The 25,390-nt window shown below is 47.8% G+C and overlaps 1 protein-coding gene across 1 annotated transcript in view; it reads left to right on the forward strand.

The window, feature by feature from the left end:
- Lgi2 (leucine-rich repeat LGI family, member 2) overlaps positions 1–23,991 on the forward strand; it is a gene marked incomplete at its 5' end in the record, with an annotated part of 31,246 nt that extends 7,255 nt beyond the window's left edge. Inside the window, 4 exon segments of the mRNA XM_005402459.2 lie at positions 3,466–3,537; positions 4,331–4,500; positions 11,161–11,325; positions 18,566–23,991. Of these exon segments, the coding sequence (XP_005402516.1) occupies positions 3,466–3,537; positions 4,331–4,500; positions 11,161–11,325; positions 18,566–19,383 (1,225 nt within the window). The 3' untranslated portion in view covers positions 19,384–23,991.
- Between the last annotated feature and the right edge of the window lie 1,399 nt (positions 23,992–25,390).

Consider the following 25,390-nt stretch of genomic DNA (forward strand, 5'->3'; position numbering starts at 1 on the left):
AAAAAAAAAAAAAAAAAAAAAAAAAAAAAAAAAATGCAAACATAGCCCTCGTCTGAGTGGGAACAATTCACTAGCCAGGAACCAGGTTCCATGTGTGTGATAGGTTTTGTGTTTCTGAGTGAGATGACATGTCTCATCTCCACAACGTGCCTGCCTACGTCAAGGAGAATTTGGAACACGCAAGGGCTTTGCATGAGGGTGTTGGGCAGAGGCGGTGGTGCCTCAAGTGTAACCCTGGCTCCTCCAGTGTGGACCATGTGCCTGGCTGAGTTAGCCCTGATAGTGACTTTCCTTTGCCCAATTGGCTACTGTTCCTCTGTCAGGGGGAGAGTGTGAATGTATAGGCATTGGGCAGAGATGTTTGCATGTGTGTGCTCATGGGTACATGGACTATATACACGTGTGTTTGTGCACGTTTGTGCATTTGTTATTTCATGGGCTATCAGGTGGGCAAGAGGCACTTCCTTCTCTCTGTGACACCCAGGCAGTGCACATACAGAGCAAACAAAGGGAATCCTCTGCTTGGGTCCAGAGTGCGTCAGAGCAGAAGCAGGCTCCTCGCAGCGTTACTCCAACATCACATCCTTTGCTTGCCCAAGATGCTGTTTCTTCTGCCCTCACTCTTCTGGAATCTGCTTTTTCTTCATCCCAGATTAGGTCGATCTCCTCCACAAAGCCATTCCTGATCTCTTTTGTCCCCTCTTCTGTTGGTTACAGTACTGTTATTTCTTTTCTGTGTTGCTTTCTCTCCCCGGCAGTGTGGCAGCTCCCTGAAGGCAGGCTCCTTCAGATGTCTCATTAGCTCTTCTCCCCTCTCCTCCCTGAGGAGGGTGCTAAGCCAGCTGGCACACTTTTAGATTCTCTGGTGGACTCCCAAGCTCCCTACTGAGCTGAACTTTCCACAGGTCTTTTACAGGTCTGATGACTTTTTTTTTTGTTTTGTTTTGGTTTTTTTCCGGTATGGGAATTGAACTCACGACCTTGCGCTTGCCAGGCAGGTGCTGTGCGCGAGCTAAACCCCCAGCCCCTGTCTGATGACTTTTAAAGTTGGCTCCTCTAGGCTGAAGATATACTTAGTAATTAAAGCCTTTTTAAATATTGTTCAAAGAACAAACTGATCTCCCTTCTTTTTTTTTTTTTTTTTTCTTTTTTTGTTAAACCTCCAATAAAGAGAAGACATCAGCCCAACAGTTCACTCCTGTGCTTAACAGAAGTCCCTACCTGGAATTTGCTTGTTTAAGTGTCTGATCTTTTCATGAACTTGCCAACATCTACAGACTCACACTTTAAGAAACATAGACCAGGTACAAAACATTGAAGGAGGGAGCGCTGCCAATCTGTAACTAAAATCTAGGACGCTGTTTTCTAGCAGTCCTATAAAACCCAAGGGACAAGGAGCTGTTAAATAGTTTTAGAAATGCAGTAAATGCCATGATTTTGTAGACAAAATGAGAGAGGTTAAACACTTGGTGTGAGTGGGATGGATAACCCATCTCAGTAATTCTGCTTAGAACAATTGCTCGACATTCTGCTTTCTTCCTTTCTTTGCACACTCAGAACAACTGCGTACTTAGAACAATTGCTAAACATTCTGCTTTTTTTCTTTTGGCTTCAGCCATTCTGTATGTTCTTACCACTTCAATATAATAACTTCCAACTAGCTAAAACTTCTAGCTAAATAATTAACCTTAGCTAAAAGCTTTTTGTACTTCGCTTTCTAGAAAAAGCTCCCACCAGCTAGGAGAAATCAAAACAAGCACCCCTTTTCGTAAACGTCAAAAAGAGACCTCCGGACTGTGTTCAGTCTTATTATATATCCAGCCTAGTTTCCAACGCATTAAGAATGTACAAATAAATCATTTAGAAAAGAAAGATAAAGTAATACTTGAAATGGTATTTTAATCCATTTGTGGTTACCTAGGTGGGAAGGCACATAATTCAGAGACTACAAGTCTCTCCATGTTCTGTTGGTTCCTTGAAGCAAGAATGTTTAGATTAAAAAATGAGCTCAAACTTGCTGCTCTGCCCGTTAACGGACTCTAAGGAGAAGCACACATTTCTGTAACCGTTTTTCTGGGTTAGGTCATTATGGTGCTACGAACAACTAATGTCACACATATATATTTTTAAAGGTTGGCACTGAATTGCCTACATGTTTATCATTTATATGTTTGCCATTTGTACTCATGAATAAAATGAAACAAAACAAACGTAGGCACCAGTTTTTGTACTGACTCACATGAGCGCATGGAGTCCAGGAAGATCGCAGACTTGATGTACACCGTTTCCACACCCAGCATCTTCCTACAGCTGCCCTGCGCCATGGACATCCATCCTCAGCAGGACGGTGACAGGGCGCTGCAGAATCCTGAATCATCAGGAGCTGATGCTGTTCATGCTGGTTGGCTTCCTGGATGTGGGGAGTGGACGAGGGCATCTTGGGAAGATCTTCAACACTAAGATCGCACATGCAAAATGGTTTCTCCTCAGCCTTTGTTAGTACGCAAATGAAATTAATCAGAACCAGTCATTCCCTAAACATACTGGTTTGTTGAATGTGATGATATTATCCTTAAGGGTTAAAGCTGAGAGGCTTTATGTAAAAGTATATTCATTGAATCCCTTTTAGAACCATAAGTGATAGAAGTCAAGTACTTAGATGGACCACTAGGGAGTTTTTTGGGACAAAACTTTCATCACTCTCACTTTGGTGCTTAATTTGTTTCTTCAACAGGCTTTACTGAGAACCAAGTGCTATTCTAAGGATGGGGGATGTAGTTGTGGACAAGCAGATGAGAATCCCTGTCCTCGTGTTGCTTATGTATAGGGAGGACTTGCAGCTAATACATAGATGAATAGGCTCCGTGCTGTGCCAGATGGTGTCTTCCAATCGCGCTCAGCAGAACAGGAAAGGGAGCTGTGCAGAGGTCAGGGAAGGTGATAACAGATGAGGACAAACCCAAAAGCAGTGATTGAGTGAGCCAGGGGGCTATCGGGGAAGAGTGTTCCAGACAGGACTAGTACAGAGGCCGGAGGTCCCTGAGGACCTGCAAGGAGGCCAGGGTGGCTGATCTGAGTGGTGGAAGAGGTGGTCTCATAGGAGAACAGGGATGGAGGCATCTGGACAGCAGAGGGTCTTGCGTGTCATCAAAGGGACTTCAGCTTTTATTCCAAGAGAAGAAGGAAGCCAACTAAGGTATGACGGATGTGTATAAAGAGCTCGATAAATGCTTGTTTGGAAAAACAAACAACAAAAAGCTGATATTGTCATCCCACATCTACAGTGTCATCGTGGTATAACTGATCTCATGTCTTCCTTTCAGTATTGATGATCTGAGCCAGGAATTGAATCACGTTTTGATGAGGAGATTGAAAACACTGCTCAAGCCATTAGCTGTAAAGGGACTTCAGAGTGACCCAGCATGAAGATAATAACCACATTAAGATGTGACTTTTTGTTTCCAGGTCTTTGGCCAATAACCACATTAAAGCACTACCAAGGGACGTCTTTAGTGATTTAGACTCTCTGATTGAACTGTAAGTAATGAAATTAGGTTTGTGTATATTTGTCACAGGGCCCCGGTTAATCATATCTGTCAATCGTTTCTGGTGGTTTCCTGCATTTCTTTTATGCTGTAGCTAAACATCAATAACCAAGTAGTGCATACTGGGAAACGGCATGTAGTAGGTGTTGTGTTGGATTTTGCCATTTGGTGATACACTTAGTACCATGAAATCAGTGGTTAATTAGGCTTGCTGGGTCAGAGCCACCATGCTCTGAAATATTGTCTGCTTTATAGTCCAGTTTTCATCACTTCTTACTGGACATAGTTCAATAAGATCTTAAAAGTGTCAGCCGTGTTTGAGAAAATTGTCCTATAGTGTCCTGTTTTTGTTTATGATCTATATTTATATATATATATTTTTGGTACTGGGAATCCAACTCAGGACTTTGTGCTTGCCAGGCAGGCACATATGCCATTGAGCTATATCCCCAGCCTTTGTGTTTATGAGACCCTCCATTTGGAAGTGTTCTTGTCTCACCCCTCCTCCATTTCTACCATGGCATGGGGACAACTTCAAGAGGGCTTGGAGAGGGGGTGGTGTATTATCTCTGAGAGCTCTCTATGCTAAGGCAGTTAAAACACAGGTGCATTAAATCCAGACAGTGCTAACTATAAAAAATAGGATGCATGAAATATAGTTCTTTAAATTCCTCTTTTAGGGAATTTTAACTATTTCAAGATTTTAATTTTGGTGTTTCAAGTCAATGCCAAAAGCAAATCAGGTGTGTCAGTTTCTCTGTGCACATATTTGTGTTTTGTTTTAGAGATTTAAGGGGGAATAAATTCGAATGTGACTGCAAAGCCAAGTGGTTGTATTTGTGGTTGAAGATGACCAATTCTACGGTGTCCGATGTGCTGTGCATTAGCCCCCCCGAATATCAGGAGAAGAAGCTTAACGACGTGACCAGCTTTGACTATGAATGTACAACTACAGGTATTCCAAAGCCATGTTGTTAAGTAAGCATGGGCAGGGGAGGCCCTCTGTTTAGCTCGTAGATTGTTAGAAGAGTGTGGCGGGACAGTGAGTGTAGAAGTTTTCTACTCCAAGACTATTTTAGAGACAGTCTAAGCATTCTAAAAGAAATGAATGACATGGTTAGCAGACTATCTCAACAGTTTCACTGGGCGTGGTGGCACATACCTATAATCTCAGCACTCAGGAGGCTGAGGCAGAAGGATCATTTGAAAGTCTGAGACCAGCCTGGGCTACAAAGTGAGCTCGAGCCCAGCCTGAACTGCACGGTGAGACCCTGTCTCAGAAAGACAAAAAAATAAATAAATGAATATCTCAACAGTTTGGAAGGATTTTTAATTTCACTGACTTTGATTTTGATTCCTTACAAAATTCAAATTTCTATAAGTTTTTTTTTTTCAAGGTCAAAATATAAGCTTGTGAGTTTAACATGAGAACATCTTTAAATCAATCTGGGTTGCGTGGAAAGTCAGCACAGAGAGGCCTGAAGGATTTTGTTGTCACTGTTTTCTTGATTTAATAAGAGGATGTTCATTGGAAATTTTATGCCAGACTTTAAAAATCTATAAATTGCTTTCACAGACCTAAGAAGAGAGGATAGATAAGTTATAACCAAAGACAAAGTGGAAAAATAAAAGTTGGCAATCGGTTATCAAAAGAGAAAAAAAACTGATGTTGAGGGAAAAAATATAAGGATGCTTGATTTTGTTCTTCTAACATCCGACTCAGGGTTTCGGTGTATGTACATTCAGGTTATAGAATAAAATTAAAATACCAACCACCTTAACTGTCAGTGCATGCAGAGGGCAGGTGAGTATCTCCATATGAAAGCTCGGGTGAAGCTTCACCAGCTTCTGAAGCCAGGTTATAAAGGAGAGAGGATCAGTCCGCAAGATGAAACCTGCTTTCTAGCTGTTCATGAACACAAACATTTAGGCTGCGCGTTGATATCTACATAGCCTCGAGGCGTGTCAGAAGAAGCAGCAGGGACGGGAAATCAGAGAAGAGTTACAGAAACTCCAAAGACGTAAAAATTCCAGGAACAAAATAGCATATTTAGGCCGGATCCTGCTGCCACCTTCCAAACAAATACACAGAATCCCACAAACTGACGGTGATTTTTAGATGTCTGTGTTTGCCAGGAAAGGACCGCACACATTCTGTTCTTTTATAGGAAACCTGAAATCTCACGAAGCGCCCTTGTCTTTCATCGTCGAATAGGGGCTTATTCGGCTGTTTAACTGGCAGGTGCCCTTCGTCCAGCTGAGGCCACTAAGAAGTTATTTATTGTGTAGTAGGGAAAAACACAATAAATCAGAGGTTACAGTCAGTGGCACTGCACCAAAAGGTGGTATTTGAGACCATTTGGTGTTAAATGCTAACCCTGAGCTCTCTGAACTCTTCTTTGGCCCTTTCTCCATTCTTTCTGGAGAGTTCTGCAAGCCCCAGCAGACGTTATCCACCTCCATTGTCCTGTCCACACCTGGCAGTAGTGTGTGAAAACCTTGCCAGGCACCTACGGGACTGAGAACTGTTATCAGAAAGGAGATGGTTCGGAACCCAGGGAGCCACAGTCTGCAACCCAGAATCCGCGGAGCGGTGTGAGCCCCAGTGTGCGCTTGGTATTGTCTCTGCTGGCAAGTTGCCCCCTCAGGTTAGGAAAGTGAGCACCAGGCTTGCTGCTAAGAGAGAGGTGATGATGCTTTGCAATCGCTTTGCGACTCTTGCACACATTAGCACTTGCTCTAACCGTCAGAAGAACATGACGAAACAAAGCATGACCAGCCCCCAGGTATGGTTTCCGCTGTGTCAGAACGAGGTCTGTACCCGGAGTGTCTTGCGCTCCTGTCCTCTGCTCACATCAAGCCCTGGCCTCTGCTGCTTTTTCAGAAGCTGGCAAGGAAAGGAGTGAGATGGATGGAAGGTGGAAAGCCAGATTCAGGCGTTAGGGTCTGTTGATCATTCCTTGCGGGTTGAGAAGGAGCACATTCTCCCGGGGCACTGTTTTCCTCTTAGCTCAGCTTTTCACGAAAGGAGTAAATTTCTTCAGGTAGCTCTCGCCTTGTTCTGCCCAGAGAGTTAACATCCTTTTCCTTGGCAAAGGGAATAATTAATACCACGCGGCCACTGCCGGGCTACTTCTGCTCTTCAGATTAATCAGTTTCTCCCCCACAGCCTGTCTATTTTTAACCACTCAGAAATCCCTGTTACCTACCTATGATTCCCTCTGTTAGGTGGATAATTCACTAAATTCCTTAGAGGGAGTGAATTTTGCATCCTAATTGTCCTGTTAGCTTCCCTATTTCGAGGCTGATGAAAATGCAAAGAGAAATAATGCATTAATGTGCACTTTCTCTCCCCATAGGATCGGCATCATGTATAATTTATTTTCTGCCAGTGCTATAAATAGCTATGCAAAAATCTGTTGATTCCAGTGGGAGAAAGGCCTAAATTGTGAGACCCACTGACATCATGAACTTGATTCAGTGTGCATGGAAGTGGCAGCTCTGTTGGCAGGGAATGCCATAAATATTTTAACAGTAGTAAATTGATGTCATATCGGTATGTGTATTCTTTGAGCTCTTTCCACAATGAATGCGCTTTTGCAGTTTGGGAATGGCAAATTAAGATGAGGGAAGGAGAAATGTTGAAATTCCTGTTGTCCCTTTCTTGTTCAGGCGCAACGCATATGCAAACATCCACATCTTTTGGCCTTTTTCTTGTTTTCCTTCTCTTCCTCTTCTTTCTGTGGTGGGGCCCGGAAGGATTAGGAATTTGATGTCTTTCAAGCGATTTAACAGTCTGTGTTAATGACTGATAGTCGTTTTTTTGTTTTTTTGTTTTTTTTTTTTTTTTTTGGTTTTTTGGTTTTTCTCCGGTACCGGGAACCGAACTCACGACCTTGCGCTTGCCAGGCAGGCGCTTTTGCCGCTGAGCTAAATCCCCAGCCCCAATGACTGATAGTCAGTATATAGAAAATGTTATGAAACCACTGTTTTGGAAAGTAGGGCCTCTAAGAGGTAGATTTGGAAAATGCTGTCTATTCTGGCCTCTTTTTCATCTTGGGGTTCTTCAGCAAGAGCGGAAACTTTTGGGTCTGTGCTTTGAGCAGCCTGCCTGTTAAGGCAAACGCTCGCATTTCTGAGAACTCGGAGTGCAGTTGGGAGACTAATGGGACCGAGGAGACGCGTGAGTTACGGCCATCGGGGGAGTGGTGAGTGCCTTTGGCAGACTGGGATGAGATGAGTGTGACGGAGACGGAGAGGAAGAGTTTAGAGCCATCCCGGCTGTAATTAAAAGAGTGCAGCTGCGTCTCCGAGCCCTTCCTTACGGCCGGGAAAGGACCGCGTGCCCTATCGCCTCCTGCTCCTTCATCTGCTTGCGCCCACATGGGCTGCGTGTGGTTGACTCTGCCAGGGCCAGTGGCAGTGGACAGAGGGTCACTTTTTTCTGTTCTTAGGCTTTGACTGATGGACACTGTTACTTTTAGGGGCTGTGTCAAGGGGTCTGGCGGGGGGCCACTGGGACCCTCTGGAGGCAATTTGCAAGCAGTCTTTTTTTTTTTTTTTTGGTTTTTCTCCGGTACCGGCAACCAAACTCACGACCTTGCGCTTGCCAAGCAGGTGCTTTGCCACTGAGCTAAATCCCCAGCCCCTTGACGCAGTCTTTGTTGCATATATAGACCCATGGAGTCCAGAGGTCTCTGGAGCGGTGTCCAGAGGCCTGGCACTGTGCTCTAGGCCCGCTGTCCCCAGCCTTTTTGGCACCAGGAATTGGTTTCGTGGAAGACAGTTTTTCCAAGGATGGGGGAGTAGATAGTGTATCAAAGGAGTCTACAAGCTAGATCCCTCATGTGCACAGTTCATGCAGGGTTTGCACTCCCATGGGAATCCAGTGCTCTGCTGATCTGACAAGAGGAGGAGCTGAGGCGGTAATGCGAGCACGGGAATTGGCTGTGAACTCAGATGCAGCTTTGCTCACTCACCCTCCGCTCTCCCCCTTCTTGTCCAGCTTGGTTTTATTTTAACAGACTACAGACCAGTACCAGTCTGTGGCTGCGGCTGGAGACCCGTGCTGTAGTCAGACGCATGCCTATATTTAGTTTCCTCAGTACATAGTTGCTTCTCTGCCCTTACCTGTGAGGAGCCTGAGGCTCCATCTCTTGGGCCAGAGTCACACAGCTGACAGTGGCAGACTTACAACCTGAAGCCTAGTCTGCCTTAGCTCAGAGCCCCAGCTCTTGGCCACAATACTTGGTGCTCAGCTGGGGGGATGGTGGCCACCAGTCCAGTAGAGCCACTTGGCTCTCCACCTTCTGTCGGTCACCTACCTACCGGGCTGCAGAGGCAGCTTCCTCGGGGTTCCCAGGACACAGCCCACCTCCCCGTCCTCCCTACACCTGTGTGCAAACTTAGCGGCCTGCCCTCCCCTGGCAGTCTGCAGAGTAGACCTCGGTCAAGGTAGAACACCCCCTTTGTTAAACCAGACAGTGTTTATTAGGGACCCACTGTACAACCAGAATGGGGCATGGGCACCTCTTGAAGTTAAGGTGGATGGAGGTCCACTTTATGCTAGGCTAAAAGCTAGCATCTGTGTTCAGAGGAATCTAACATGCAGATGGGTAAGTCACTTGCCCAAGGTCATTCAGCAAGAAGGTGGCCGCTCAGCTTAGCATCTTGCCCTAGGTGCCATTAAAGTAGACACCTCTCCAGAAGATGGGCTAGGGCTGAAGGGGGGTTGCCCTTTCTTGGACCTCAATTCTATGTTTATTATGCTCAAACCTGAGGCAGGCACTTCTACCCCATGACTTGCTTGGTCCCGCCATCCTGCTCAGGAGGTCAGTATCCCGGTCTCCTCCTCTGAATATGGAAAGTGAGGCTGGGAGAAGGGGCAGGACCAGCCTGGGGTCTCCAGGTAGGGAACACCCTTTGGCCATCTGCCTTCAGGCCTGGTGCTCCGTCCCTAGCCTCTTGTGGCCATTGCTCTCTCAGCCTCCTCCTCCTCCTGCCCTCCTCACCCCTGCCTTGTGTGTTCCACTGCACCCCTGCCTGGCAGCTGTCACCTCCTTTCCTACCTCCATCCCTGCTGCTGTCTCCCTCCTGTACTCACTACTCCACCCCCGCTTGGGTGGCATCTTTGATCTTTCCCCCTCACCTTTGATCAGGCAGCAGTTATTTCTTGAATGGCTGTGTAGCAGCTGTGAGAAGCTCTGGGAAGTCTAGGACCCAGGCCTGACTACGGGAAGCCCTTGGGTCAGGAAGCGCAACCTGCAGGCTGTGTGTCCATGGCCAGGTGCTCACCCTCTCTGAGCACTGTACAGTAGCTCAGGGCTCTAAGACCCTCCCTGCAACCTCCAAACTGGACTCTGATAATATTGTTTGGTGTCACAGTGAATAAAAGATTTAAGCACAGTGTGTAGCGATGAGCTTGGTGAGTTTCATGGATTGAGCTGGTCAGGGCAGGCCTTGCAGGGGACACAGAACTTGGGTGGGGACGGACCAGACCTGGCTGAGAAAAAGCTGGACAGAGCAAAGAGTCCTCTTTGCAAGGACTTGCCTAGCCAGGCATCCACCCTGAGCCACGTTCAGACTCATTGTGTTACTAAGGCTCAATGCACATTGAAGCATCTATGGCCAGAAGAATAACCTTGGTTTCTTAATCTTTATTAGTACAGTTTTTAAAGATTCCACCTTGTCCAGATTTCTCTAGTTGACACCCCCATCCTTTCTTCTGGGGGTCATGCTTGTTCTGTCCTTGGCAGTCAGTCATATGTCCCTACCGAGACCTAACCCCGCAAGTTGGCTGCAGCTCAGCAGGGCCGTCTGGGTAGGAAGCATGGACTTCCCAGCGTGGGGGAGGAGGGCTTGGAAACCCAGTAGATCTCCTTACCTGCGCGTTGAGCTGCGCACCCTGTCGCACCTGAGGCGTGGCTCCTTCTTACCACTGCGCCAAGCGTGATACCCTGAAGTAAGCACACTTAGGCTCACTGCCTCCTCAGGCGTCTTCAACCTCTGAGAGCCAAGTTTGGTTTGGTTTCCAAAGGCCAGTGCGCCTGTTGGGGAGTGCAGTGTTCGCTCTGTGCCTGCAGGGGCGCTGTTTCCCATCGCGTGTGCCGAGCTGGGCACACACTCACAGCTGGTCCAACAGGTAAGCCTGACAAACATCACCTCAGACAAAACTACGCAGACGGCGTTCCTGTAGGGGCTGTTCAGAGAGGGCTAGAAGAGCAGTTTCCCAAACTCACTGGACTGCACGGCCCTGTCTCGCAGAGTGCTTAGCTTTACAGCTTTGAGAATATCTCCTAGTGGCCTCCTTTCTGCTTGGTGTTCAGAAAGCCAGGCCAGTTCTCACCAAATTTGTTTAAAATGTTGATTCTTTTTCCCAACATACGCAGCTGCTTACCCACAGGAAGCTGTGCGGTCCGTCGGGTGTTGCAAACCGGAACCCTTCCTGGGACCTCCAGGGTACCATGGGCCAGGATGCGGGGGTTGCTCAGCGCCTGCCCTCCCCCTCCCTCCTCCTCCCTCGTATCCATGGAGAAAAGGACAGGAAGGGGCTGGGAGCGGATGAGCCCCACAAGACATTTTATGGATGCTTTTTGTTTCAAACCCCCACCCCCAGATTTCGTGGTTCACCAGACCTTGCCCTACCAGTCGGTGTCCGTGGACACATTCAGCTCCAAGAACGACGTGTACGTGGCCATCGCACAGCCCAGCATGGAGAACTGCATGGTGCTGGAGTGGGACCACATCGAAATGAATTTCCGGAGCTACGACAACATCACAGGTGTGTTGTGCTGTCGTCAGACATGCGACCAGGTTTAGCATCCCTTCAGGAAAACCAGCATCTGCTAATGTATGGAGAGCTGGGTGCACTGAGATGGCGGAAGTGGGGACCATGCCCGGCCCACACTCCTGGTCGCTCCAGTATGTTCTGGGCATGGCCGGTTACTGGTGACAACAGCATGCAGGAAGCCATCCTGTTTATTGTTGGGAAGCCCTTTGATAACAGGGAGGGATAGGGCTCTGGTGGGAGGTGGGAAGCGTCTCCCAGAAACTGTGAGAGAGCCCCCTGAGAAGCCCTTGGTTCTTCACAGTTCCTGGGGCCTGTCTGCCTCAGCTTCTTAGCAAGGCCATGCTGTTGACTTTTGTTAAGCTGATTATTAACTCTTGCAGTAAGACAAGCCGAGCAAGGTGGTGCCCACCTGTAAAGCCAGCATTCTGGGAGGCTGAGGCAGGAAGATTCCAAGTTCCAGACCAGCCTGAGCAACTTAGTGAGACCTAGTCTCACCAAATTTGTTTAAAATGTTTTAAAGGCTTGGGATGTAGCACAGTGCATGGTCCCTGGGTCTAATTTCTAGTGCCACAAGAAAACAAAACCCAAAAGCTAACACACACACACACATACACCCCGTACACACGCTGTAGCTTATTCATGCCAGGTCTGGTTTCCTTTAGTAAGTACATATAAAACAAGAATAAACAGACCCCTAAATTCAGGCCTCTGGGACTTCATTTAGTTCATGCTTCTTTCGCTTCTGCTGTGGGACCCCAACATCTTAGTGATACAAGAACGGACTGCTTGTGTGCTTTTTAAATAAGTAGAGAAGACTAAAATCAAAATAACCTTTCAAGACATCTCAGTTATCAAAACGTAATCTACTATGGATGTTAACTTTGTAAACAGTGGCATGCAAGCCTGATTACCACCTGTGAGAGGCTTCCCCTTGGGCTCCTGACCGTCCGCAGTGTGGTGTCTGGGTAGAAGTCCTTGGGTCCCTCAGGCATGAGGTGGGGGGACCGGGAGCCCCATCTCACTTGGGAGGGAATAGCTGCTAACGAGCCTGGCCTCCCACCCGCACACCGGAGACTTGGAAGATGCCATGTCAGATGAGCGGCGCTGTTGCTGTGCCCATCTTGCCAGGAGTGGCTGCTTAGAGGTGCAGACTCCTCGTGCCAGGGGCTCTGGGGACCCTCTGGGGAAGCCGAGGCCCTGGGACAGTGGTGGCGAACCTATGGCACGTGCCACAACTGGCCGTTTGCTATCATTGAAAGCTCTGAAAGGCTTGCCATGGCCTGTCCCTTCTTCCTCCCCAAGGTGAGGGCAGGAGCAGCCCGCAGCTCTGCTCTAGGGGGAGGAGTCCCAGGGCTCATGTTGCTCCCCTCCCTCCCCTCCCCTGCCTTCCTCCCCCTCCTTCCTTTACTTCTTTTCTTTCTTCTTTTTTGTGGTACTGGAGATCAAACCCAGGGGTGCTCTAACGCTGAGCTACAGCCCCAGCCCCTTTTTAGTTTTTCTTCTGAGACAGGGTCTTGCTAAGCTGCCCAGACCTGCCTTGACTCTATGATCCTCCTGCCTCAGTGGCCGGATAGCAAGTGTGTGTGCACAGTGGGTAGCAAGTGTGGTGCTGGGTGCAGGTTTATCTCATTGGCAACTCACACCAGCCCCTGGAGCCGTGACTGGGGGCTGCTTGCCCACAGGTAGAAGACACAGCCCTGATGTGCAGAGCTGGGCGGCCCGCAGGCTCTACGGAGCATAGCAAGAGCCACTCCGCTGTGTGCTAGGAAGTGTGCGCGGTCTCCTGGGCCTGGCGTCCTTCCAGTGATGTGGGAGTGGGTGTGCCTCCTGTGACGTGGTGAGGACTCTACTGCTCAGCACAACCTAACAGGGGCCAAGCGCCCTGTTCCTTCAGGGACAGAGCCAACGATCTCTCACCATGCTGTCCTGTTCCTCCCCTTCCTAGGAAGAGAAGGAGACACTCTCCACCTGCCCCTGTGGTGAGCTGTAGCTGGTGGCCCCCAAGTTCATTCATCTGTCCATTTATTCATTCATTCACAAAGGTTTCTTGGGCACTTAAGTCTGAGTCAGGAGTGTTGGGGGTGCTGGGTACAAAGCAGTGAACAAGTCTGATAAAAAACTCTGCCCTCCAGGGGGCTGTTAGAGAAAGACAGAGACAGTTGTGATGTGTAAAAAGTACTAGTGGGCAACGTGCTAAGGAGGAAACGTGGGAGTGCTGAACGGGATGAACTTTGGAAAAGGCCAGACCTAGCCTCGTAGAAGTGTTAGTTCAATGCTTGGAGTTGGTCTCCATTCAGAGCAGAGGCACTCAAGTTCCATGCAGAAATCCAGAGGCTGGAGGTGCCGCGCCCCCATGAGAGGAGCGTGCAGGGTGCAGGATCAGGTGAGCAGAGTGACTCAGGGGCAGGTGCAGTCGAAAGTCACAGCAATCAGAGGCTGATCATGGGGACCTTGGGGTCCTGGGAGGTCTTGGCTGTCTGCCCTGCATGCTCGGCAAAGCTGCGGGAGGTTGTGCGCACGGTGCACACAGCTGGCTTGGATCAGCTACTGTGTTGAGAGCAGCCTTTGCAGGGCTTGGGGAGGAGTACAGAGATGGAACCCGCACAGCCTCTGCAGAGGTTATTGCAAGATCGGGATCCAGGCGAGCAACAGGGCCTGGAGGAGGTGGGGTCACAGAGCGGGTGGCGGGACGTGGTGAGTGCTCTTGGAGTGGGCGTGGCCAGAGCACGGAGTGGGCGTGGCCAGTGTGTGGCATAGGCGTGACCAGTGTTTGGAGTGGGCGTGGCTAGTGTGCTTGGGGTGGGCGTGGTCGGTGCCACTGGGGTGACTATGGCCAGGGCCGGAGCTATAGCTGGACCTTGCTGGTTTCTAGGGGTTTTTCAGCCCTTTTGTCTCCAGGAGTGAATCTTCTGAGCTGGGAGCACTCACTGAAGCCTTTTTGATGGCCAAGCGCACCTGAAATACAACAGCCTGATAGCCAAGCTTACAAGCTTGAACATCATCAGACTGATTTTTTAGCATCCTGGCTGCCCTCTTGCTGGCTGGGGACTCTGGCTTAGGTATTTAATTTGCATGGGCTCTTTCCATCTGTGAAATGGGAGTTTTATGAATTTCTATTTTATCTGTAAGATACACTTGGCGAACTGGCAAGGGTTGCACAAGGTAACGCGTGTATAACAGCACAGTGCCGGGCACATAGTGAATCCACAACCAAAGGTAGCTTTAGTGCCTGGGCATAGATGGGGGCAGCCCCCCGTGCTTCCCCCAAACACCTAATGTTTTGGAGTCAATCAAAACCTCTGTATGGCTTTCATAAGCACAGAGACACAGGGGCTGGCGGAGATCCACAGAGGGAGGCAGGGGGGTTGTGATAAGGTGCTGGTGGAAGAGGGAGTGCGGCTTTCTTGGTGTCTGCAGTTCAGCCTGGCATCAAAGAGAGCCTGCATCTGGGGTAAAGCAGGGCACAGCCTTGGAGCCACTTGCCCGGAAACAGAAGGAAGAGGATTGGGGGAGTCTGCCCTCCCTGGGCTGTGTGTTCCTCGTATGTCCCCTTGTTTGGCCATGGAGTGATCCCAGAATTGCAAGGCAGGGCAGCGTTTTCTCAGGGCTCCCAAGATGGGCTCCAAAGAATCAGAGGAGCCCCTGCCTCCCCTTTAGGGGCCCTGGTAACCATGGTGCAGAAGGGTGGCCCCAGCTGTCTGTGTTCACCAGGGAGAGAGAAACCCACGGTCGTGCTCATGTCAGAGCTGGCTCTTCCTTCTTGTTCTTTCTGCGTCTCTTCTCAGCTTACCTGCTTTTAGTTGATTTTGTTTGCCTTGTGCTTCCTGCGTGCTGTATATATTCACACACACACACACACACACATGCACACGCACATGCACACACGCACACACACACACACACACGCTCTGTGATCTTTGCCGCTACTGATGACTCCATAGGCTAAAAATGCTGACCTGGGCAGAGGGATTAGGAAGCGTCTTCAAGAAAGCGATTCTTTCTGTCTCATGCGGCCCCCAGCTCTGACAGCCGCCCCCTAGAGCCCTTCTGGGCAGCGGGGTCTCCTCAGCAGAGAGGCTGCTCGGGAGGAGGCAGGAGCGTGGACTTTCAGTTAGTACTGGCAGGGTGGAAATCCTGGCAGCTTTTCAAGAGCAGTTTGGCAGTTTATGTCCAAAAGCCTTAAAAATATGCACACTTGCCCCAGCAAATCTTACATTTAACAACAAAACCAGATGGTTTCAAAACACGTTATTTAACAACATGTGAAAGGAAACATGTTATTTAACAATAATGAAAAACTAGAAGTGACTGTCATGTCCAACCGTAGGGGATTAGTTAAATAAAATATGGTACATCCATGCAGTGGAATAGTGTGTAATGATAAAAAAAAAATCTAGTTGTAGAAGATTCCATAACTAGGGAAGAATGTTTACAACAGAGTAGTCAAGTGAAAGAAAAAAAGAGATTCTAAAAAGCATAGGTATAGGTTAAGCCCCATTTAAAACAAAAAGAAGAAGTGGTCTGGAGATGTAGCTTAGGGCCTCATCTCTGGGTTTAATCTGCAGTATTGCTAAAAACAAACACCCTCACCCCAAGAAACCCAAAAAAAGAAACAAAGAACTCCCACAAAGGCATATTTCATTTTGTGAATGAACATTAAACAAATACCAGAATATTAAGTGTTATTTTATGCTTGCATTATAGATGATTTTTATTTTCTTCTTTGTGCTTTTTGTTACTTTGGTGGTGAAGTGTAGACTGGAACCTGACTATCTGGATTTGAACTCCACAAATACCAGCTGTGTGACTTTGTCTAAGTTGCTAAACGTCTCAGTGCTCAGTTTCATCTTTTGTAAAATGTAAATGATGATAACTGTGGCTTTCTCTGACACTGGTCATAAAGATTATGTGAGTGAATGCATGTACACGTTCCTAAAGAGGCACTTGTTCCTCAATGCTCCCTTTATAAGTGTTAGCTATTATTATTTTCAAATTTTGCTTTGGTGAACGTTTAACACTTTTATACTCAGAAAAACAATGCATGGTTTGTTTTAAACAAAGGAAAGGGGTTCGGCTCTTGGAAGAAGTCCACAACAGAAAGAGAAGAGGAGATATCCCTCTGAAAGCTGTCCATTGTCTGCTCCCAGAGTTAATCCTCAGGATAGATCTTGGGTTATTATCCTTGTGATTCACAGACCAGACTCACTTGGGTTCAAATTAGAAAAATAAGTGGAAGAAATAACTTTTAATGGAAGGGTCTAGATGGACGTCAGTCATCTTTGAGATGTGGGTGGTTCTCTTGCCTGCTGGTTGGCTTGAATGGGACAGTGGGCTAGGGCCTGGTTCAGGTCCTGAACCAGGTGGGGTCCTGGTTTCAGGGTGGGGCAGGATGTCAGGGGAGACCCAGCGAAGTCACCAATGAATCCTGCCCCTTTCCCTGCAGACTTCTGTTTTGTCTTCCGAGCCAGGTGACTTGCAGCGTTGTCAGTCTGTAGGTGCATCCGCAGGGCCAGGCTCTTGCGGTGACCAGGACAGTTGCTTCCCTTTCTCTGAACGAGGCCACTGTTGTTAACCGCCTCCTGTGTGTCGCTGCTCTGCACCAAGACATCTGCCACAGACTCGTCATTTATTATTTAAGGTCGGCAGGCAGCAGCGTCTGTTTCACCGGACATTTGCGGGACTTAGGCGCAGAAAGACAGGTCACTTGGTGTGGGGTGGAGCTCACAAGCTGCCTGCTGGGTTTCAAATGCAAAGCTGCCTGATGTGGCATCGTGAGGTTGAAATCAGCAGAGGCCAGACCTCTTCCTGACCCCTGACGCTTCCTTCTGTCCTTCGCTGAGCCCTGATCCCTGCCCTCTTACCCTCCCTCCCTGCCTGGGAGGGGTCACCTGGGTAATTGCGTTACTGTGTCGTATGGAAGCTGGAAATGCTGCTTCTCTTTAAGCATATAAATTATATATATATATATATATATATATAGAGAGAGAGAGAGAGAGAGAGAGAGAGAGAGAGAGAGAGAGAAAGAGAGAGAGAGAGACAGAGACAAATAAAAATTGTGTATATTCCTCATCTAGGAGATGTTCTGAAACATATGTACATTGTGGGGGAGGTCAGTTGAGCTCTTTGACACGCATTTATCAACCAGCATGACTTCCCAATGCTTTCTGAGGTCATCAATTTCCTGAGTTGTGCTCCTGACTCTAAAGACCTGGGAGCTCCTGTCGATCTCATGCCAATGTTCTTTTTTAAGATGTACTTAAAAAAGATTTTTGAAAAAAAATTTAAATTACAGTAAAATACACATGACACAAATTCACCATCTTAACTGTTTTCAGTGAACTGTTTGGTCATGTTAGATGCAGCCATATTGCTGTGTAACCAGTCTACAGAACTCCTTCCACGCTCTACCTGTTCAGCAGCAGCTCATGTACCCCTCCCCCAGCCCCTGGCAACCGGCCTTTGACTTCCTGGCTCTGTGCCTCTAAGTGTTCCATGTGAGTGAAATCATACAGTATCTGTCCTTTTGTGGAAGCATGTTTCGTTTAGCACATTGCCTGCAGGTTCATCCATTTGGTAAATATGTTAGAATTTTGTTCCTTTTCAAGGCTAAATAATATTCCCTTGGGTGTATCAACCACATATCCATTTCTTTACCCATTTGCCCATCCATGGTCATGTGAGTTGCTTCCGCTTAGGAAGCTATTGTGCATAATGATGCTATGAATGTGAATATCTTAGTGTGTTATGGGACTGCTGTAACTGAGTACCACGGACTGGATGGCTTACAAATGACAGAAATTTATATCTCACAGTTCTGGAGGCTAACAGTCAAAGAGCAGCAGATTTGGTGTCTGGTGTGAGGCCCTTGTTCTCCCATGTGAGGGCAGAAGGAGCTCTCTGGGATCTCTTGTAAGGGCACTAATACCATTCGTGGGGGCTCTGCCCTCATGACCTAGTCTCCTCTCAAAACGCCACTTCCTAAGCATCACTACCTTGGAGATTAGGTTCAAGGTAAGAACTTTGGGGGGTCTGTAGCACTTGGTACTTAGGCACCTTTTTGAGTCCCTGCTTTCGGTTCCTTGGGGGTGGAGCTGCTGGGTCACGTGGCGGCTCTGTTTCATTTTTCAAGGAGCTGCCAGCTATTTCCGCTGCCACAGAAAGGTCTGGTTTCACTATGGAGGCGCCTCTCCCCGGCAGCCACACTAACCCCTCTCTTTCTCTTGGAGCGCAGGCCAGTCCATCGTGGGCTGCAAAGCCATCCTCATTGATGACCAGGTCTTTGTGGTGGTGGCCCAGCTCTTCGGCGGCTCTCACATTTACAAATACGATGAAAGCTGGACCAAGTTTGTCAAATTCCAAGACATCGAAGTGTCTCGCATCTCCAAGCCCAACGACATCGAGTTGTTCCAGATCGATGATGAAACGTTCTTCATCATCGCCGACAGCTCTAAAGCAGGGTTGTCAACGGTCTACAAGTGGAACAGCAAAGGCTTCTACTCCTACCAGTCCCTGCATGAGTGGTTCCGAGACACAGATGCCGAGTTTGTTGATATCGACGGGAAATCGCACCTCATCTTGTCCAGCCGCTCCCAGGTGCCCATCATCCTCCAGTGGAATAAGAGCTCTAAGAAGTTCGTCCCGCATGGCGACATCCCCAACATGGAGGACGTGCTGGCTGTGAAGAGCTTCCGGATGCAGAACACCCTGTACCTGTCGCTCACCCGCTTCATTGGGGACTCTCGGGTCATGAGGTGGAACAGTAAGCAGTTTGTAGAGGTCCAGGCGCTGCCATCCCGGGGCGCCATGACTCTGCAGCCCTTTTCTTTTAAAGATAATCACTACCTGGCCCTGGGGAGCGATTACACGTTCTCACAGATATACCAGTGGGATAAAGAGAAGCAGCTGTTCAAGAAGTTCAAGGAGATCTACGTGCAGGCCCCTCGCTCCTTCACAGCTGTGTCCACCGATAGGAGAGATTTCTTTTTTGCATCCAGTTTCAAAGGAAAAACAAAGATTTTTGAACACATCATTGTTGACTTAAGTTTGTAAACGTGCCATGGGTGAGATTTAAACAGACCATGTAGCGTTAGCTCTCATAAGAGAGGGCCAAGAAGAAATAAAGTAATAAAATAACATAAGCCAGGCTCAGAGCTCTGAAATCCAACTTTAAAATGCACTGGGGAAATAGTTAGATGTTTTCAAACTTTTAGGACTCACATTTTAATCAGGGGTAGCATTTATCGGCTAACTGCATGACATGCCCATTCTATCATTTTAAAAGGCACCTGGTGGCCTGTGATTTCCAAGAGAAGAGTGCAGCATTTACTCTTACCATCTAGAAAGTGATGTGCTTTTTCTTCCTTTTTAATGAGGAAGGAGAAACATGGATAAGATGGGGTAGCCCTTTTAATGAAATAATAATAATAAATAAATAAACCAAACCAAACCAAACCTATGGACCCTTCTCATTCCATTTTAGCAACCTTCTGGGTAAGAACTGGTCAAGCCAAAGTCAGCTGAAAATATTTGCTGATTAGTAGTTTCAAAATCTCAGAGCACTCAGCAGTGCTATTCTGAGCCATTCTGATTTCCTGAAAGTAACTCCCAGCCTTCCAGAACATTCTGATTTCCTGAGCCATTCTGATTTCCTGAAAGTAACTCCCAACCTTCCAGAACATTCTGCAATACCAGAATCTTCCCCTTTGGTTGGCTCATGTGGATAAATGCTCATCATGGGTGTGTTAACAGCTTAATCTTTGACACTGCTTTCTCTTCCACAAAGAAAATAAGTCTGGCAACACACGTCTAGGCCAGCATGGGCCCTGGGCCCGGCAGTGAGACAAAAGAATGCTTCCCTCTGCGTGCTTCAAAGCTGGGCCTTGCGGTGGCCTGAGCAATAGCGCCTGTTTGATGCACTCTGTGACTCATCTGCCTCCCTGCACCCATCCTTTGAGTTTGTGGGTAGCCAGCAGACAGGCCAAAGACTGAACGGTGCTTTTGATTCTGTCCTTCAGAGGGGTGGAACAGGTATTTCCATCTGATGTGCATTTGGTAGGATTTTTTCAAGTGAGATTCCACAGAGTCAAAGGGAACTTCACTTACAAAAATCACAATGTGCTTTAAAACCCAGAGGTGGCCCTTTGATTTATGCATGTCTTTGCCCTCTGGACAACTTAATATTTCAAGTAATTGAATAGCACTAACGCTAAGCCTGCCCACCTGCCTACCTCCCACTCCTGGAATAGTCCTGCTTCATTGAGTTGTTGGTGTTGCTGCAGTAGCACTGAAGGTGCTGTGGGCACCTAATCCCAAACCCGAATTCCCACAGTAGGGGCCCAGCTTTCTCTCCCGGTATCCCAGCAGCAGGTATTCCCTCCTCAACCGCCCTGCCCCATGACCGTGTGTTGGTGGCAGGACACCGTACAGGCTAGGGCTTTCAGGCTGACTGCTGGAGCCACATGCGCTGAATCCCACCAACCATGTCTGTCCTCAGCGGGCCAGGTGGGCTCTTTCAAAATGGGGTTCTGGGGTTAGCAGTAAGGAAGCCCACTGGCTGTGGTTTTGTACAAAGCTCCTTGTGGATGTTCTGCCTGAGTAGCTGGTTCTTTTCAGGGGACGTGAAGCACATGGCTTCTTAAAGAATAACCCGGCAAATTTCTTCTTGCCATGAAAGGGGCACCATCCCACTGTACTGTAGTATTTGTTTTGGTGATTATTGGCCACATCGTAAGTAGGTAGCTGTTTTGCCATGAGTGTGAATGTGTCTGTTGTTTCCTGACTTTAAGCAATGCAGAACAAGCAATAAATGGCACTCTGAGAACGACGTGTTGGTGTCCAGTCAGCACTCTGGGGTACATTCTGGCACCTCGGGCTGAGGCTTCCAGCCCAAGAGGCTGGGCGATTACTGAGCTCACTCACCCACACTCAGTTGTGTGGTTGCTTACAGCTTTCCTACAAAATACCAAGCAAAACAGAGTTTGTTTTCATTTTTCTAACGCACAAACCACTCTTTCTTTGCATCCTTTTGCTTTCTTGGTTTATTTGAGTTGGTGACAAATGCCCACATCTTCACACTGGAGGCTGAAAGTGGGACATCTCTGCCATCCCTCCAGCTATAGAGGCAGGAACTCTATTCTTCCTGGTGCGTGGGACCCTCAGACAGGCTGGATGGCCAGACATCTGGCAAATAGTAAAGGGGACCCTGAAGCAATCCTAGCCTTTGCAGCAGGTTGAAATAACATTCCTGATTCTAGCTGCCTGTAGAATAGGCAATGGGGTGCTTTCACACTTCTACCTCCGTGAAGCAATGCACCAACTTCTCAGTGATACTTAAAGGGTGAAGTTAGGGACGGGCCATCTGCACTCACCATGCTGTAACCGTTGCTTAGAATCTGGAGAACCAGGAAGAATAGGGATCTAGGCTTTAGTGGGGAATTTATAGAGTCCAGAAGTGGCATTTAGGGATGAAAGAAAGATCTCAAGTCAGAAGTGGGGTTAGCACAGGAGGCGGGGGTGATACACTCAACAGCAATCAGATTTTCTTCCTCTTTTTAAAGTTTATGCAAGACTGGAGCCTGGAGTTTGTAGAGTCTGGGAAGAGATGTTTGTTCCGTCCAACTTAGCGAAGGAGCGTAGATGTTCTTGGCACAAAGAGGCGGGAGCTTTGCTTCGTTAATCTTACTGCTTGATCCTAAGGCTCCCTGAAGTTTTAAGCAGTTTCTGCAAGAAGATCTCCCGAAGTGATAATGTAACACATAAGCCCCAACTGAACAATGATGACAAAAACAAAAGCAGGGAAGCATGTGGGACAGCCCCTGTGGAGCTCTGAGGCGGGAGGGCTGCCTCTCTCCTCTGTCACCCACTGCTGGGCGCCTGCTCAGCCTGCCCTTTAGGGTTACCTGTGATGAGGGCCCTGGACTCAGCCCTCCACACAGCCACGAGCTTGAAGGCCACTGCCCAAAAGCAAGCACTTGTCCCCGCCTCCACAGGGCCAGGAGCGCATCCTCTAAGAACTCTAAAAACAGCTCGGAGGGAAGAGCGCCATGTGCCGGGCAGGGATAAGATCGCCCTGCATTTCTGCAAAGCTGAATATTTTTCCACATTCCTTTGCACTCATCTCATTTGTCATAAGTCGTTCTTCAGTTTATTGGAGGGACAGAGTTGTTCTAATTTCAAGGAAGAGGGAAGCCGGGGACTCTATGGCTATCTAGTCATGTGCGGCAGAGTTAGAACTTCCCCTCTGAAGAGCAGGCGCTGTGTTTCCTTTCTGTGACTCTGCTGTCCGCTCCTAGGGGAAGATTTTTCATTGTCTTTGTACTTCTGAGCTTAGCAGCACCTTGAGATAAAATAAAAAATGCAATTAAACATGCATAGCCAGAAGGAGAACCCATCGAATAGACACCATTCAGTCAATTGGTCCATTTAATGATGTACAAACCCTCTGGAACTTCTGTGACACATGAGGACCCATTCACAAAACTCTTCCAAGAAGTTCAGGTACTTTTCTATTGTTTAAAGAGGATTTCTCACTGACGCTGTGCATCCTCCTCCCACCTAGCTATGGGAAATGTGGGTGGGTGCTAAGGTTTGCATATATGTGCTTCTAGTCAGTGTCCACCAGATACACAAGAAGAATTTGATGGGAGAGAAATTAAAACCCAAACGCACAAGTGATGAATTGATCCAGGCCTACATCAGCCTAGAGGGAGCACGTGGAGCAAGACAATGATGCATTTTTCTTCTCCACGGAGTGAGAAGCTGGGTATTTTTAGCAAGGAAATCAGTGCAGGATGCCGGAGGTTTGGCTGCCAGGAACAGGCATGATGGAAAGCTCTCTGGCCCTGGGTATAATGAAAGAGAGCAGGTCTGAAGGTGTGCATATCCTTTCGCATGCCACTTACAGACAATGTCCTTAGCAGGCTGTTTGAGTCCTTCGCAGAGATCCCAGCCCCTCAAGTGCAGCTTTGGGAGAAAGTCTCTCAGTTAGACAGTGGCCACGGATTCCTTTCCACGGTGCATGGGAACGGAGCACAAGCTGTATGAGAAAGGTGGACCGGAATCCAGGCACCATGGAAAGTGAAAGGGCAGAAACGCAGGCGGATGGCCCAGATGGAAGCGGTTTTGGGAAAGCAGAAATTAACCTGGAAGCAAAGAAAAAGTGATCACGATTTTCTTTGCTACAGTCAGGCAAACAGAGTGTAGGATGACCAAGCACATTAAAAACATCTGAGTGATTATTGCGAATAACCCATTGTGATGCCTATTCAAATAAGAACTCTGCTTCGAGGCTGCTGAGCTCTGAATGGAGGCCCTCTTCTTACCGTATTCCATTGCTTGTATCAGAAGCCACCTTTTTCTAGTAGAAAACTATGCATTCCTTAGCCATCCCTTGACTATCAAGAATGTATAAGAACTGTGATAAAATAGGCCAGTATGCCATTTGGTACTGTTTTTATGTATTATAATTGCATAACTTAGGTAAAATAAAAATAGTTTGTATGTGTATTAAAATAAATTTTGCAGTATGCAGACAACTATGGATGCATTTGAAGGCTGTATACATATTTTTAGCTCTTTTTGGTGGAGTTAACATGATATGCCTCTCAATTCCGTATGTTCTGTAAGCTTGTGAATAAAAGGTAATTCCTGTCTAATGCAGCATGGATCTCTGGTTTACTTGACTATGGGTATGACCATGTGGGTCATAGAGGTGGAGAGACACCCGTTATGGGTTATGGGGGTGGCAATATCTTTGTGGCTCACTCTTGTTCAAATGGGAAATGGGTACCATAGGGGCCTTTGGCTTTTTCACTTAGAACCTAGAAAGTCATAGAAGAACTGCACATATTTCTCCCCCTGATCTGTGGTTCCTAGTTCTGATGGGTTGACAAAGAACTCTGAGGATCTTTGGGTGTCTTCCAATTCTGCGAGCATGGTGCTAGGAGGAGAGATTACTAGACTTCCCTGATGGGGGTTGAACCTTGACCTCCTCTATGGCGGGACTTCTGATCCACGTCTGGGATCTAACCTGGCACTTAGTAGGTATGCAGGAAAGGTTTGCTGCACATATTTTAATCTGAGACCCATTGGGTGTAGCTGGAAGAAGGAAGGCTCAAGACCCTAAAGCACGTATGATGGTGTACCTGCTGTGCAGCAGGGGCTCTGGCGTGCCGTGGGGAGTTTTAGAAAGTGTAAGAGCAGAGTCCTGGCCCTCATGTGACTTATGATCCAGTTACGAAAGTTGTAATTCCATGAAGCTGTAGGCAACAATACAAGGTCCAGAAGCAATTCTGCATTGTAAAGCACTGTGTGACTTTTTGAGCACTAATTGGGCTGATAACCAAGTATTTAGTGCCTTGTCTGGCCTGGCATGGAATTAGCTTTCTGCGGTAATGTCATAAAGCCCTGCTCACAGTTCTGAGGCCTGAAGTCAGGCACAGACAGGTGGGTTTCCCCCTCGGGGGCTCACTTGGCTGCCACCAAGTGGCACGAGAAGTGTCAGACTGAGCTCATCACCAGCTGGAGGCTCGGTGAGGGGAAGAGCCGCTTCTCAGCTCGTTCAAGATGTTGGTAGAATGCTTGTCCTTGTGATTATAATATCGAGGCCCTTGTTTTCTTTTTGTACAGGCTGGGGGCCTCTTTCAGCTCCCAGAGGCCACCCTAGTTCCTCACTGTGTGGCCCTCCCCGTAGGTCTTCTGACTACTTCACTGCTGGCTTCTTCAGGCCACCTAGAAGTGATGTCCCACCACCTTTTCCCTGTTCTATTAGCTTGAAGCAGGTCACAGATTCCACCCTGGCTTAGGGGAGGGAGATTATCCAAGGACATGATTCATGGAAGTTGGGAAGTCACTTCAGGTGTGTCTACTACAGGCACCAGGCCAAGAGATTGGATGCCCTGCTGCTCAGATAGCTCCTAACCATCAATAGCCATTTACCTGGACACGGGACTGGGAGCTGTGAAATAGATCACCCCATAGGTGGAAGGTCACTGTAGGCCAGGGAAAGTACCCATTTGTCCAGTCTAGAGAGGAGGACCTGATTCCTTTTGGTCTTAGT

The sequence above is a fragment of the Chinchilla lanigera genome, unplaced genomic scaffold (genome assembly GCF_000276665.1).
Source record: "Chinchilla lanigera isolate Chin_1 unplaced genomic scaffold, ChiLan1.0 scaffold00079, whole genome shotgun sequence".
Taxonomy (NCBI): domain Eukaryota; kingdom Metazoa; phylum Chordata; class Mammalia; order Rodentia; family Chinchillidae; genus Chinchilla; species Chinchilla lanigera.